Raw genomic sequence first — 15,825 nt, forward strand, 5'->3', positions numbered from 1 at the left:
TATTGGCAGCATAAGATGTGCATACCAAGTCGATATATTGGCAGTATAAGATGTGTATACCAAATCGACATATTGGCAGCATAAGATGTGCATACCAAGTCGATGTATTGGCAGTATAAGATATGTATACCAAATCGACATATTGGCAGCATAAGATGTGAATACCAAGTCGATATATTGGCAGTATAAGATGTGTATACCAAATCGACATATTGGCAGCATAAGATGTGCATACCAAATCAATATTTTGGCGGTTTAAGATATGCATACCTAGGCAATATATTGTCAGTATAAGATGTGTATACCAAGTCGATATATTGGCAATATAAGATGTGTATACCAAGTCGACATATTGGCAGTATAAGATGTGTATACCAAGTCGACATATTAGCAGTATAAGATGTGTATACCAATTCGACATGTTGGCAGTATAAGATGTGTATACCAATTCGACATATTAGCAGTATAAGATGTGTATACAAAGTCGATATATTGGCAGTATAAGATGTGTATACCAAATCGACATATTGGCAGCATAAGATGTGTATACCAAGTCGACATGTTGGCAGTATAAGATGTGTATACCACTTCGACATATTGGCAGTATAAGATGTGTATGCAAAGTCGACGTTTTGGCGGTATTAGAAATGCATACCTAGGCAATATATTGGCAGTATAAGATGTGTATACCAAGTCGATATATTGGCAATATAAGATGTATCAAGTCGACATTTTGTACACGAATTGGATAATATGACCTATTTACCAAATTTATAAAATCTTGACTAGTTCTACCATTTCAGCAACGCTCCGTTTCTCTAACTTAACCCAAATCGTTCATCAACCCCAGATAGCTTCCTTATGAACCTCTCCCCAATCTAACCTTCCTTCATTAAATATGTACACTCAAATTCCATCTCAATTACATGTACCTCACACATACACATACCCTCCATAACCCCAATTACATCCCCATCCAACACACAAACTCTCCATAACCCCAATACGCCCCCCCCCCCCCTTCAAACAACAAACTCTCCATAGCCCCAATTACCTCCTATACACACACACGCACACACACTCTCCAAAGCCCCAATTACCTCCCCTACATACACCCTTCATAGCCCTAATTACCTCCCCCTCATACACACAAACTCTCCATAACCCAAATTACCCCCCCCCCTCTCTCACACACACACACACACACGCACACACACACACATACACACACACACACACACACACTCCATAGCCCAAATTACCTCCCCCTCCCACACACAAATTATCCATAGCCCCAATTACCTCCCACCTCCCACACACAACAAACTCTCCATAGCCCGAATTACCCACCCCCCCACCCCCCACCCCTCACACACACAAACTCTCCATAGCCCGAATTACCTCCCCCCTCCCACACACAAACTCTCCATAGACCCAATTACCTCCCACCTCCCACACACAAACTCACCATAACCCCAATTCCCTCACATACACACACACCCTCCATAGCCCCAATTACCTCCCATACATACACACCCTCCAAAGCCCCAATTACCTCCCATACATACACACCCTCCAAAGCCCTAGTTATCCTCCATATATAACACACTCTAATACAGTAACTTTACCATTTTTCAGACCCTTTTCATGAAAATGCGAAAAGTAGTAATATTCTCCTCCTCTTTTTGTAAGAGTCACCTTCAGTTGGGGATGGTGTTGACTTTGTAAATGAAAGTTACCATCAAACTATTCAGAACCCCTATTGTGACAGACCCCTGTTGTCAATAAACTATACCATTAAACTATTCAGAATCCCTATTGTGACAGACCCATGTTGTCAATAAAATATACCATCAAACTATTCAGAATCCCTATTGTGACAGGCCCTTGTTGTCAATAAAATATGCCATCAAACTATTCAGAATCCCTATTGTGACAGGCCCCTGTGGTCAGAATTAACTAATTGTAGACCAACGGGGTTAACTAGTAATCAAATTCCTTTTCAAAATCTTCATACATTGAAAGATAAATTCACTTTGAAGATTTTTTTATCTTATGTATCCCTCAATCCCCTTCTAATGGACCCCACATCAAGTATGTACTTTTCGTACACTGCTATACCCGGACTTTGGATATAATAAAGCAGTGTTATCTACCGGGATATCGGCTATCGTTCTGTTTACTAGTTACCACAAAGCACGAGGATTATATACCGGGAGTAAAACTCTCTCAAAATATATACCCTATCCAAGTAAAGTTTGTCCAGAGTCAACATCGTTCGGTTAATATGCTTGGGTATAGTGAACAGTAGACTATAATCTTGTTTAACTTGTCTAGGTCGGAGTCGAACCACCTCACACATTTTGCTCCATATCCGAGACGTATATCGCTTTTTATCCGATATTTACCAACTGTTCGAACTGTTACTCTCCACAAACCATCAATAAATATGCCGGTAATTTTTAAATTGAGTGCTTGAAGAATTTTGTCACATTATCTTTTACATAGATAGAATGAATATGAACATATTTTAAAATGAGCTTGGTATAAGACAAGGTACTAATCTTACATTTCATTTAGTACTAGTCTAGATCTAGTGAACTATAGAACGGTGGTATTGTACGATGTCCGTCCATCCGTCTGATCGTACGTATGACGGACCTAGTTCAGGTGTTACTATTGAAAAGCCATTCCATATCCTTTCTTAAGTCCCAATAGGATTGCAGTAAAGTGTTCAATTATATTGCCATATAATAATATCTATATGCTAACATTATAGAATCTCCTTAATCAAAATGACACCCCCTTTGACAACGCAACTTTATTTAGTCCATACTAGCGCTTCAAAAGCAGTTTCATTAGAGAAACCATATTGATGTATCGTAAACGAACGTCTACACATAAATCGTATGAGTTTGTTATGGTAAATTTAAACCTACAACAATTGTTATCGTTCAATACATACTTAACTCAACACTCTAAAAATATTAGAAAAGAAAAAAAAATGAATTACGCTAATTCAACATCAAATAGAGATACGTTCTAGTTTACGTTTTGATTTATAGTTACAATAAATTAAGGAAATGAAATCAGTAATATTGTTTAAATGTGAATTCAACTATATCATGCATAATGACCTTTCATTAAAGGTCGAGTGTGTGAAAACTTTCAATTACAGTTGAATTGTAAACAACCATTGAAACGAGATCAGATATATGTTTACCATTAAGATATTCCCACCCGATGTGTCCACTGAATCAGAAATTTATTCATATATTTGTCAAACTATATCATGGAGTTTTTATAAAGAGGTACCGTACTTCTATATGTATTATTATATGCCTTTGATAAAATCTTTTGTGAATGCTTTTTAGTATCAATTTCTTTCCATACATATTCAGGTGAGCTGATGTTCAGCTCTGTGTGGTAATATTTATAAACATTATAACATGATTCTAGTATTGCCGTGTTAGTGTAAAGAGACAGACGGTATTCTGATACAAACAGAGTGAACGGGGTGATATAAAGGTTCTATACTCTCGGTCGCAGAGGCAACTTAAGTATGTCGGGTTTCTAATGGCGGTCTTAAGTAGTTGTTTAGATATTGTTTGTTTAGGGACAGCCGTTGGTAAAGCATTGATTCTTAGCACCAGATTGTGTGTGTATGTCTGTCTTAGCAACAGCTTTAGTGTGTATGTCTGTGAAATGAAACAAAGAGCGGTAGGGGAGACACATATTTCGGTGTTCTTGAAAAGTCCGGTCTCAAATTTAATACTAAAACTGACCTTTGCGATCAAGTGTCATTCTTCATTGTCTCTATGAGGGGCGGACATGAAGGAAAAGCCCTCACTCTGTAAAAAGGGTGACGATATCTGTATATGTAAGGATGGTCGGGTGGCGCAGTGGATAGACACTTAACTTTCACCAAGGCGGCCGGGGTTCGATTCCCCGATTGAACGTGAAAAGGCATGGTGTCACCACCTGCCCGACTACGTGGGTATTCCGGTTTCCTCCAACAGTAAGAGTGATTAGTATAAGTTGTTAAAACTTGTTTCATAATCGTGTAAAATAAATAAAATTTACATTTATTTATTTGATATCTGTATTCGACACGTGATAAACAACTGTCATTTCCATAACAAACACATTTAAATGTTGAAATGTTGAGTTCAAGATATTGTCTGCTGTTTTCTTGCAACATAATTGCCATAACAGGAAAATGTTTTATTTTGATGTTCAATGCACCAGGTTCAATGAAGTGTAATGCCTCATGCCCGTGTTTAACTAGCATATATCACAGTGTTATTATATAACTAGCATATAACACAGTGTTATTATATAACTAGCATATAACACAGTGTTATTATGTTACTAGCATATAACACAGTGTTATTATGTAACTTGCATATAACACAGTGTTATTATGTAACTTGCATATAACACAGTGTTATTATGTTACTAGCATATAACACAGTGTTATTATGTAACTAGCATATAACACAGTGTTATTATATAACTAGCATATAACACAGGGTTATTATGTAACTTGCATATAACACAGTGCTATTAGTAACTAGCATATAACACAGTGTTATTATGTAACTAGCATATAACACAGTGTTATTATGTAACTTGCATATAACACAGTGTTATTATGTAACTTGCATATAACACAGTGTTATTACCTATAACTTTCTTTTGATAAAAGATATACTGTTAATGCGTCAATAATGCAACCTTAAGCATCTACATGTAACGAAGTCACTTAAATCTCGTGCTTTCACCTAGGGGAACATAAGAAATTGCTTGGCCAGGTAAGAAATATGTTTGATTGTAATTAGGCGACTACCTTAAATGCGATTAGGGACTAGCAATGGCTATAATGTATTACTTATGAAAACCGTAATGAACAGCATAAAACTTTTATCCTAAACAACACCGAGGGCGTTAAGACTTATAATATAGATTAAATTAAATCTAGCGAACTTTTTACAGGGTCACGAAGTATGTCAATAAAAAATCTTATTTTCTTATTTGATCGATCAGTGTGTTGATCCTGTTACATACAAATATAACAACAAGTTATTGTTTTAGCATATTAACTTCGCCGGTATCCATGCACAGTTATGATTACAAAATTGGTAGTCTTGAGCTTGGATGTCAGCCGTCCCTACTTGTCGAAATGTCTTCCATTCGTCTTCTTTTCATACACAATTTTGGTTGTTTTAGTCTTGCTGTTCAATTCTGGTTACCATTCTCTGGCGGTAATTGGTATTGTTCTTTAAGCTATATTAGCTATAGTCCATATGTTTATCTATTACAACTCATACTTCGTAACAAAGTTCAAAAACAATTTCCCTAACAGAGGACCGTGTCTGGTTTTGAGAATATGGCGCTGATGTCCAAGACATTTTGGTAGTCAAGGAAACAAACTTTTGAAGATATCGGTTACAAAGCCTCCAAGCAGACCATCCGCAGGTACTGTTTGCATTGCCAATTAATTCTGTCATAACGTGCAGAATATTTCCTATACGGACTAGACGCCGGGGACATCTTCAAGAGATCACAATGTTCAATAGGATTAATTTTCGATATCAAGAACACGGATTTTATGTATACTTCATTCAGGCCGTTGAAAAAATCTGGTAATAAAGCACACTTATTCCATGCTTGTATTTTTAAGTTTGATATGTTTTCTCTCTGTACAAACATGAAATAGTTGTATAGATATTTATGAACCCATTATTCCCTTGTCTAGGATCGATTTATATATTTTTTAAATGATTGGTGCAACACCTGTTTGGTTGGTAGACTGTCTTTCGCCTGAGATTAGGCTGTGCTCGGTGTCTGAAACTTTAGTGAGACAGTACCATATTCCTGATACATTCAGGGAATCGACGATGATATCAATTCAAAATGTTTATCTTAAAATGTTTTCACAAAAATTAAGGTAGTATATGGAATTGTATGTAAATGTAAACAAAGAGACCACCTGAAACATGTGCCGGTAGTTGGACAAGAGGCTTAGAATCTGTTTATACTACTGAAGCTACCTCACGACAGCAGCTTTGGAAATTGACATGGATATGGTAACTCGGATATAGTTTAAAGGTCTTTATGTGCAAGGAGAAACCGTGAAATGTCCACGAGTAAGTGTGATGCTCCAGGCAAAAGTAGTCGATCAACTTTATTGCCACATAGTTCACACAGCAGGTTCCATCATAATCACCCGAAATACCTCTCCATTCAAACGTGTCTCACTCTAGATTCAATGTATTGTTAGCTGTCCTGGTAATGTCACATCTACTAAATCCACTGACTGATGTCTCAAAAAAACCAGTTTCGCGGTTTTTAGGAAATACTAAAAAATAAGAAATAGTTTCACAAGAAACTGCTTGAAACCAACTTAATTTGTAGCTTAATCGTTGAAAGTCTTGACAGTTTAGCAGGATATTGTTGTTTATAACAACAACCTAACAAATCTTGGGCAGTTTGACGGAGTATTGACAACGTGTGGAGCTGACCACTGGCAGGGTTTAATGACTTGACACCCTACGCAGATAACGATTTTAATTGAAGAGACACTTTAGTGACCTTGGAATACTATTGTCTTTTTTTGGTTGACCCTCGTGCCCTCGATATGACACGAGGGTGCTGGTAGTTGAGGGATGAAGTAAAGGAGTACTGTATAAATGGAAAGTTTCGCGGTGTGGAAATGTTCGCCTCTTCGCGATGGGGTATTTGCGCAAAATTTTCGACACGCGAATATTTACTAATTGATTATATACATTAAAGATAAGAATATATTGATATCAGGACTATTGCCAGCGCGAAATTTTCCACACTGTGATCAATTTAAATGGTCACATCGCGAACATATCCACAAGCGAACATTTCCACGCTACGATCACGTTAAATGGTCACATCGCGAAAATTTCCACTCTGCGATCAGTTTAAATGGTCACATCGCGAACATTGCCACACGCGAAAATTTTCGCTTATTTGTCCACTGCATGTTGTATTTTTCTGTATCACAAAGAAAGTAAATTGTTAAAACTACTTTATCGCTGATTACATTTAAAATTTATATCCTGGTTTATAGAGTTAATTTTAATTTATCATAAATCAACACCAGACCCGCTTAAGTGCCTTTACTAGTGATTTTCATCAGAATCAGATTTGTGGAATCGAACGTGGTTTTGTTTTGTTTTGATCAACTCCTCCAACAAACATAAAGCACTCTCATGATCGACATAATTAATCTGTATGTACCTTTTTACTTGTAAAAACAAAAACAAAACAGATAATTAGACGGTGTGTGTACAAAAATGACACCAAATATGGACTCAGATATTGTTGGCTGGGATTTTTCTTACACACATAGAAGCATACAGATTCGGAATCAGACAGTCGCTGTGTGTGTACATCTTCATACAAATAATTAGACACAACATTATAAAATACAAATACATGTACATCAATTATAAACGAATACATACGGATATTGATACAAATTATTCGACACAATATAATAATATACAAATAATTTAATACAAATCAGACCCCCAAAGAAGGACCGACATTCGAAGTACTAATGGAAGAGTCTTTTGTTTTTCTGTTTAAAAAAAGTAAGAATGTGCCTTATGATAAAAGGCTGTTTCTGAATTAATATATTTTGCTCTTTTTTTTTCTTTTTTTTTTCTGTCTTCCTTTCTTTTCGTAGCACTCATGCCCATCTTTCCATTAGTTTGACGTGACATACCTATACCATCAACCCGAACAACGCCCCACCCAACTTCCCCAATCCCCCTCTAGCTCCAATCACCCCAACACCGCCCGCCCAACTCCTCCTGTCCTATACCATCAACCCGAACAACGCCCCACCCCACTTCCCCAATCCCTCTCTCGTTCCCGTCACACCTACACCGCCCCGCCCCGCCCAACTCCTCCTGTCCTATACCATCAACCCGAACAACGCCCCACCCCACTTCCCAAATCCCTCTCTCGTTCCCGTCCCACCTACCCCGCCCCGCCCCGCCCCACTCCTCCTGTCCTATATCATCAACCCGAACAACGCCCCACCCAACTTCCCCAGTCCCCCCCTAGCTCCAATCCCCCCAACACCGCCCGCCCAACTCCTCCTGTCCTATACCATCAACCCGAACAACGCCCCACCCCACTAACCTAATCCTCCTCTAGCTCCCGTAACACCAACACCGCCCCGCCCCATTCCTTCTGTCCTATACCATCAATCCCATCAACGCCCAAACCCCACTCTCATGATCTCCTCCCTTCTAATCCTCCACCCCACTCTCCTGACCTCCTCCCTTCTATTCCCCCACCCCAACAACACCCGAATCCACTCCTAACATCCTCCCTTCTATTTCCCCACCCAATCACACCCTACCCCCTCCTAACATCCTCCCTTCTATTTCCCCACCCAATCACACCCTACCCCCCTCCTGACCTCCTCCCTTCTATTTTCCCACCCAACAATGCCCTATCCCACTCCTGACCTCATCCCTTCTATTTCCCCAACCCGTTAAAGTCCCACCCCACTACTGACCTCCTCCCTTCTATTTCCCACCCCATCAACGCCTCACCCAACTCCTGACTTCTTATCTTCTATTCCCCACCCCATCAACGCACGACCCCACTACTGACCTCCTCCCTTCTATTTCCCACCCCATCAACGCCCCACCCAACTCCTGACTTCTTACCTTCTTTTCCTGCACCCCATCAACGCACGACCCCACTCCTGACCTCCTCCCTTTTATTTCCCACCCCATCAACGCCTCACCCAACTCCTGACCTCCTCCCTTCTATTTCCCCACCCAATCAACGTACGACCCCACTCCAGACCTCCTCCCTTCTATTTCCCAACCCAATCAACGCCCCACCCAACTCCTGACTTCCTACCTTCTATTCCCCACCCCATCAACGCCCTATCCCACTCTTGACGTCCTCCCTTCTATTCCCCCACCCCATCAAAGCCCTTTCCCAGTCCCTGATGCCGTAGTAATCCAGTCCCAGTATTCCCCAATTCGCCCCTTTTCGACCAAACCATTTTCTTTCTTTCATCTGACTCACGTTGGGATTGTATGAGCTAATGAAATCTGAGTAAACAGGAGCTACGATTAATCCTACTGGTCCCGAGTGTCACCCGCCGCCGAGAAAAAAGCTTATCTTTGACACGTACGTACACATATATATACCTACATGCACAACAGGGACTTGAAAGACGATTTAATTAATAGTTACCTGCCTAATAGAACGTTTTATATGTATCTCAAAAACGAAATCAAAGTCTTTATCACCTAGTTTTAAACTTTTAAGACGAGGGATCGGGTGATACGGAGTGCTAAAAGCTGGGGTCACCATAGCACTTTGCGTTTTCCTTTTAACCGGTCGTATCGACTTTACCGTGCAGTCTTAGACTGGTTTTTACTGTGTAATAAAAGCTCTCAGATTCAAGAGTAACAGAAAAAAATGATTTCTCTGTTTTCTACAGAAGAATAAATTAATATCAAAATTTATATGGCAGCAAAGTACAGAGTTATTGATATGACAAAAACAATGTCTCTGTCGTCATTACAAACAAGATTCACGGAACAGCCTAACGACAACATACTGTTTGCTTCTAACGGTTGTCTCTTGTTAATCGAAGCGGAACACAGGGGCACGCAACTACTATTAATATTGATCTTGTTTTAGGCTTTCTGACTGAAAGCCTAAAACAAGATCAAAATTAATAGTAGTTGCGTGCCCCTTCAGAAAGCCTAAAACAAGATCAATATTAATAGTAGTTGCGTGCCCCTGTGAGCGGAAGAATAAAACTTCAAAACGACGCTGATCGTATTGCATTCATAGCCCTATGAACGCAATTTCTTATGATAATGCTGATACAGGAACATGCAGTGGAAATGAAAATAGTATCGTAATACAATGGATTCAAATAGTTCACCCCTTAATAATCCTGCCTAACTACACGTGACAGTGGCCTAAGCAATCAGGTTTGATCATTTTGTAATACAGAGTAGGGAGATCTAGATATGAATATATTTTAAGTATATCACTTTTCAACAAAAGACTGTTCTGAAAAATCAGTGACGGTTTGGCATTAAAATTTGGTATATGCATGTACATGTATGTTCTAATTCTTCAATTCCAATTTGTTAAAACAGTGAAAGTAGTGTGTTTAAAATCAATCCCCTCAACGTATACCATAGTGAAATAACCATCGTAAAAGCACATGTTTCAGTCGGTGTAGCCTTGTTAATTGCAGGTAAACTTTATCTGTAAAAAGGGTGCATAAAATACAAAGTGTTCAGCTCAGGCAACGCTGGAATGTGTTTCTGAATTACGTAACAACCTTTGGTAAGGTTGGCCGTGAGTAAATAATTAATGGCAATGGTCCAACGCGTCTATTCAGAGTGTCAATAAAAAAAATCACGTTTTTCTATGTGAAAGAATTCCAGACACTGTCAGACAAAATAAATTAAAAGTTTCTCATATACATGTTTTGGCTGTTGAGTCAAGGAATATTCCATAACTTGAGATTAAACTCACGCGAGTTTGACATTTCAATATACACGCTGCTTACCGGTCTCGGGTACATGTACATAACTGTGACATAATACCATAATTAACATCATAATTTGTAAGGAGCGAAAACATGTATAAAAATAGGAATTTCGATCAGATATGATGTTTTTAGCTTTTGTTCAGCTATAACATATAGAACCGTGCCGTGAATGAATTTGAAAAACCTGTTGACATGCTTTAAAGAAGAATGTTTTAATTATATAATCGTAATAGCTTTGAACTAAACAATAGCACTGGCATTCCAACAACACATCATATCGTTACAGCTAATGGAATGTCACGCTTTGTGAATCGGGCCCTATTTCTTGCTATTGATATGATACAATTATTTTTTTTGGTCTTCAATGAGTGTGGAATAAAATCGTTCCTAAATGGGCTCGATGATTCACTACTAGTGAATCTTGATATAACGGAGTCTGATTTCATTCTGGTAATATAGACACCTTAGTTCACAATCATATTATAGGGCTGCAACGATCGCACGATATATCGTGATATTTTGAATACGGTACGATAAACAATTTTTTTGGGAGGTCACGATACAACTACGATATTTTCCGGATTTTGTCGTTTCTGAATTTAGTCTACAAATATTCCCAACATGGGGAGTGACAGCTTCAGCTCGATAATGCACGTCAAAAGACGTGAATTGTGCGAAACTTAAAGTCATGCCCATTTTGGATCAAGTCCAATTCCGGCTGAAATATTGCCATTAAAAAAATTGCAACATGCCTTTTCGCTTTGCTTCAACTGTTACTGTATGTATCGTGATACGTATCATATCGCTATGTTAATGTATCGTTGCAGCCATAATATCAATACAGGAAACGGTTAACTCTCAATAGGAAATATATTGAAAAGTTGTAACAAGATACAAGATACAATATTTTTATAAGTCCAAATAAAGACCCACGAGGACCATAGTTTACACTTAAAATTATATTTGTATGAGTAACATAAAACTTAAAACTCAAGTTACATGTCGATATTTGCTGCAACGATGTACAATGGACCGGAAGCCAAGGAATACGAACCGGAAGCACTCAGTGATGCCATATGTATTCCGTATGCATGGTCGTAGTATTTAAACAATACACTACTATCTTAATATGTGCCGTCAGGTGGATTTCTATTTTATTGTATTAACTAATTTGCCTCGTTTCTATTTTTCCAGCATCTCAGAGACAAAGGCCTGACCGCACAATGGCATTCACGTGCTAGCCTCTCTAGTATATCCGAAGAAGATGCGCCAGTTCAACAGAGTAGTGCTGAACACGGAGCTGGAAATGACGAAATATATTCCAATGGGATCGAGGATGGTTCATCTCCTAGTCGTTACAGTTACGCCAGCAATAACAGTCTTGATTCAGTTGATAGTGACGTAAGCGTTGATGAGCAAAGGAAAGATACATCGTTAAGTGATGATGGAGTTAGACGGAAATTGTCTTCCTTTCGAGGATACCAATCTGTTGATTTACAAATGACGTTTCCTGACCCTCGATATCTCGACCAACGACGGGCGAGTGTACAGTGTATTCCACAGTCTACTCCGATTGACTCCACCTCGTCTGAAAACAAAGCCCACCAACGCGAAAGAAGAGCAAGTTTTCAATGCGAGGCCGTTTTGACGAAATCTGCTAACAAAGAAACACATTCTAAAATCATATCAGATATGAAGTTAAATTATAACTTTCCGGGTCCCCTTCAAGCCGTCATGAGACAATATGGCAGCTCGTCAAACCTTCTGACGAACAAATCATCGCCAAGACTATCGTCAACGTCATTAAACACAAACAAAGCAGACGCTAAAAACCACATGGACGTTTTACGTGCCTGGCAGTTAGAAAAAAGTAAAGGGGCTGCAATGAACAAACCAGCTTCTTCGTCAAAACAAATGCCGTCACCAACCAAAATGCACGGTGTGAGCAACGGTGTTGGACAAGGAACTAGAATACGAAAAAATAAGAAAAGCATTATATCAAAAGTGGTTGACGAAGTTCAGAAAGAAAATACCAATGAAGACACACTCTGCTCATCGTCATTATCAGATGAGTGTATTCGTGAAAACAAAGAGAACAGCTGTATGGAAGACAAACAGTTACCTCCTAGAGTCTTGAATCTAAATAGAAATCAGGAGGAAAAGACGGGTGTTACCAAGCGGTCTAACATAAGAGTTTCCAAGGCACTGTCGGGTTCTACAACAAACATCGACCACATCCGAGAGCAAAGTTTTACTTCAGACTACTACGGTTCTGTTGAGACCGTTCATTCCGTCCAGTCACTCCCTGTGTCTCGAGTATCCCCCCAATTTAAACAAAGCACTGGTTCCGAGGGATCGCCTTTCAGGGACCAACACGTGTTCAGTACGAGGCGACATAGTTTACCGTGTAACAGAACTACACAGCTCTTTTCTTCGCCGTCTAGAACGAGAAGCCGTGTGACCAATCCAAGACGAGATGTGAAAGCACGTGATCTTCAAAATAAACCGGAAAGTTCTTGTGAACATAAAATGTCGAATTCCTCTGGGAATCTTTCTTGTGGCGAGGATGAGGTCTTTGCCAACATAAAAACAACGACGTCTTTCAATGTTCAACGTCAACAGACTGCATTATCTGGCGCGGATACGTCTTGTGACTGTTCAAACCTCGTGCTCAAAGAATCTATGTCTAGTGAACAAAAACTGCCTGATCAAAAGATTATCGAACACGAGAAAGGACAGATCTTGTCTCCATCACCGGAACATTGTTTAAACAAACGTGTTCCGGATAACCGCAATTTACAAAATACGCATGCGCGAGTTACCAAATCGATACCGGATGAGGGATACGTTGAAGCAGTATCGTCGAGAGAGGGTTCGTATGAAGACTTAACCGGAAGACAACTTCAAGGAACTGAAAAATTAACGGACAGTAATGAGAAAACTAATTCAGTTGGTCAAAGAGTGTCGAAAACGGAAACCAAGAATAACGATAAACGGAAAACAAACATTGTGAAGAAAACACTTCTTGAAACGTCGCTGTAGTTGAGCTGCTATACAATCAAACTTCGTTTTTAGGAGGTGAGATATTTGGAATGTCCAGTCTTTATCGCTCCCTTGGAAGGTATCTTGATTTATCTGTATTCCTCTTGGATACATAAAACTTTGATATACCAAGGCTTTACTGTAAATGGGTTTGGTTAAAACCTTATCACAGATGCACTCATAAAATCATTGAAGTATTTAACCAAGAGTTACATTTGATTATAGTCTTTGTCCGTCACAAAGTCAATTCAACAAGATTTTCTAAGAAGACTTTTTTTAATGCTTTGCCAATTTTACGCCGTCTTGTTACATTATGCAATTACCAAAACCAGATTAGCGTAGACAAACTTGTACACACGAGAAACGCTAAAGAGGAGGCCTTGAGCTATAAATAGATTTTAGAAGCAATCGCTCTTTTGTTTAAAAAGAAAAACCTGCTTTCATGTAATTTCCGTTTGGAGTAGAACTGCCAACATCATCATTGTTTAAATGATTACAATGTCTAATGAAAACAGCATTATGTGTTGAGTGAAGGTTCCCATATCGTCATGCTAACATCGTGATGTAAAACTAAGTGTGTCGTACTTTGGATCTACGCGCTCGTGCTCGCTGCTCGTGCTCGTGCTGCTCGTGCTTGGTACATGACAAACCACGTTCTTCTGTTGCTGTCTTTATCAGATCTCGCAGCAAGTTTCGTTTGACAAATTAGAGTCATGTTTTATCAGCTGGTTAAGTTATTGTGTGTGCGCTCTCTTCAGCCTGCTGAATCGCTATTTGGGGTTGTGGAACAACTTTAGAATAAAAGCTTCGAATGAAGTTGTGTCTTCCGTTATTTGTCTTTACTTTTAAAAACATCGATACTTCTATGAAACATGCACAAATCTGTTGGGAACAGTAACAATGTAGAAATACAACGATGTTTGACTTTTGTCATTTCTATTTTAACAAACTTGATAGCCCTTCATCCCAGCACAGCTATGGCAAATATCGTGACCCTAGTCCTCTGGGTTATTAAGAAGTAGTTTTTAAAAAGATTTTAAAACATTTGATACCTGTTACCTAAAAATTGAAAAGACATAATTGCCTTTATACGGCACGCTAATGGTTAAAAGCATGCCGGTAGGCCTCTTGGTTATTTAGAAATTGTTTAACAAAAATATCAAATTTGACCATTGTGACCTCGAAAGTGGGTCAGTGTCACTCATTTGAGCAAACTTGATAACCTTTCATCAAAGTATACTACTGGCCAAGTACCTCGAACGTGGGCACCTTCATCATTCAAAATATTGGTTTAAAGACCTTAACGCATTTGACCTCTGTGACCTTGAAAGTGGTCCAAGGATATTTATTTGAACAAATTATATAGCACTTGATCCCAGCATGCAACTGACATCATGACCCTGTGTCTCTTTGTTATTCAGTAGACGTTGTTTTAAGATAAATGGTTGACGCGGACGGACGACGGACGCTGCGCTTTGCCATAAACTCATTTGGCGTCCCTTTTACCTGGTTCGCTAAAGAATAGCAACTCGGATTAATCTTTATCTAAAATAAGTTAAATATCAGATGGGTCAGTTATTCCTCTAATCAACGGACCACAGATACCCACAATTTAAACACAGCTAGTATGCCAGTTGAGACATTTCTATTTTGTGGTGAGTATTTTGAGAGGCTTAGATTAACACCCGACAAAATAAACAATCAGTGGTAATAGTAATTTCTATAAGATATACATGTAGGTTTACACACGAAACAACCGAGACTTGAACACACAACAGACACGAGACTTAGCACAATACACTCTCGCGAGATTTCCTCCAACCCTGGAATTTATACTCAAATTTGAGGTCTTCCAGTAATATACAGAAACAGATTGCTTGTCCATAAATAAACAATCAGTGGTAATAGTTATTTCTATAAAGTATACATGTGACGTGTACACATGCCACATGAGACGTGTACACATGACACATGTGACTTGTAAACACGACACATGACACTTGTACACACGACACATGAGACGTGTACACACGACACATGACACTTGTTAACACGACACATGAGACGTGTATACACGACACATGACACTTGTACACACGACACATGAGACTTGTACACACGACACATGACCCTTGTACACACGACACATGAGACGTGTACACACGACACATGAGACGTGTACACACGACACATGAGAC

At 39.0% G+C, this 15,825-nt stretch overlaps 1 protein-coding gene across 1 annotated transcript in view; it reads left to right on the plus strand.

Annotated features, from left to right (window-relative positions):
- The window catches only part of LOC110452529, a 25,300-nt gene extending 10,857 nt beyond the window's left edge, over nt 1–14,443 (plus strand). Inside the window, exon 2 of the mRNA XM_021501128.1 lies at nt 11,780–14,443. Coding sequence (XP_021356803.1) covers nt 11,780–13,627 — 1,848 coding nt within the window. The 3' untranslated portion in view covers nt 13,628–14,443. The remainder of the gene's footprint in view (nt 1–11,779) is intronic.
- The last annotated feature ends 1,382 nt before the right edge of the window (nt 14,444–15,825 follow it).

The sequence above is a fragment of the Mizuhopecten yessoensis genome, unplaced genomic scaffold (assembly GCF_002113885.1).
Source record: "Mizuhopecten yessoensis strain PY_sf001 unplaced genomic scaffold, ASM211388v2 scaffold6719, whole genome shotgun sequence".
NCBI lineage: Eukaryota > Metazoa > Mollusca > Bivalvia > Pectinida > Pectinidae > Mizuhopecten > Mizuhopecten yessoensis.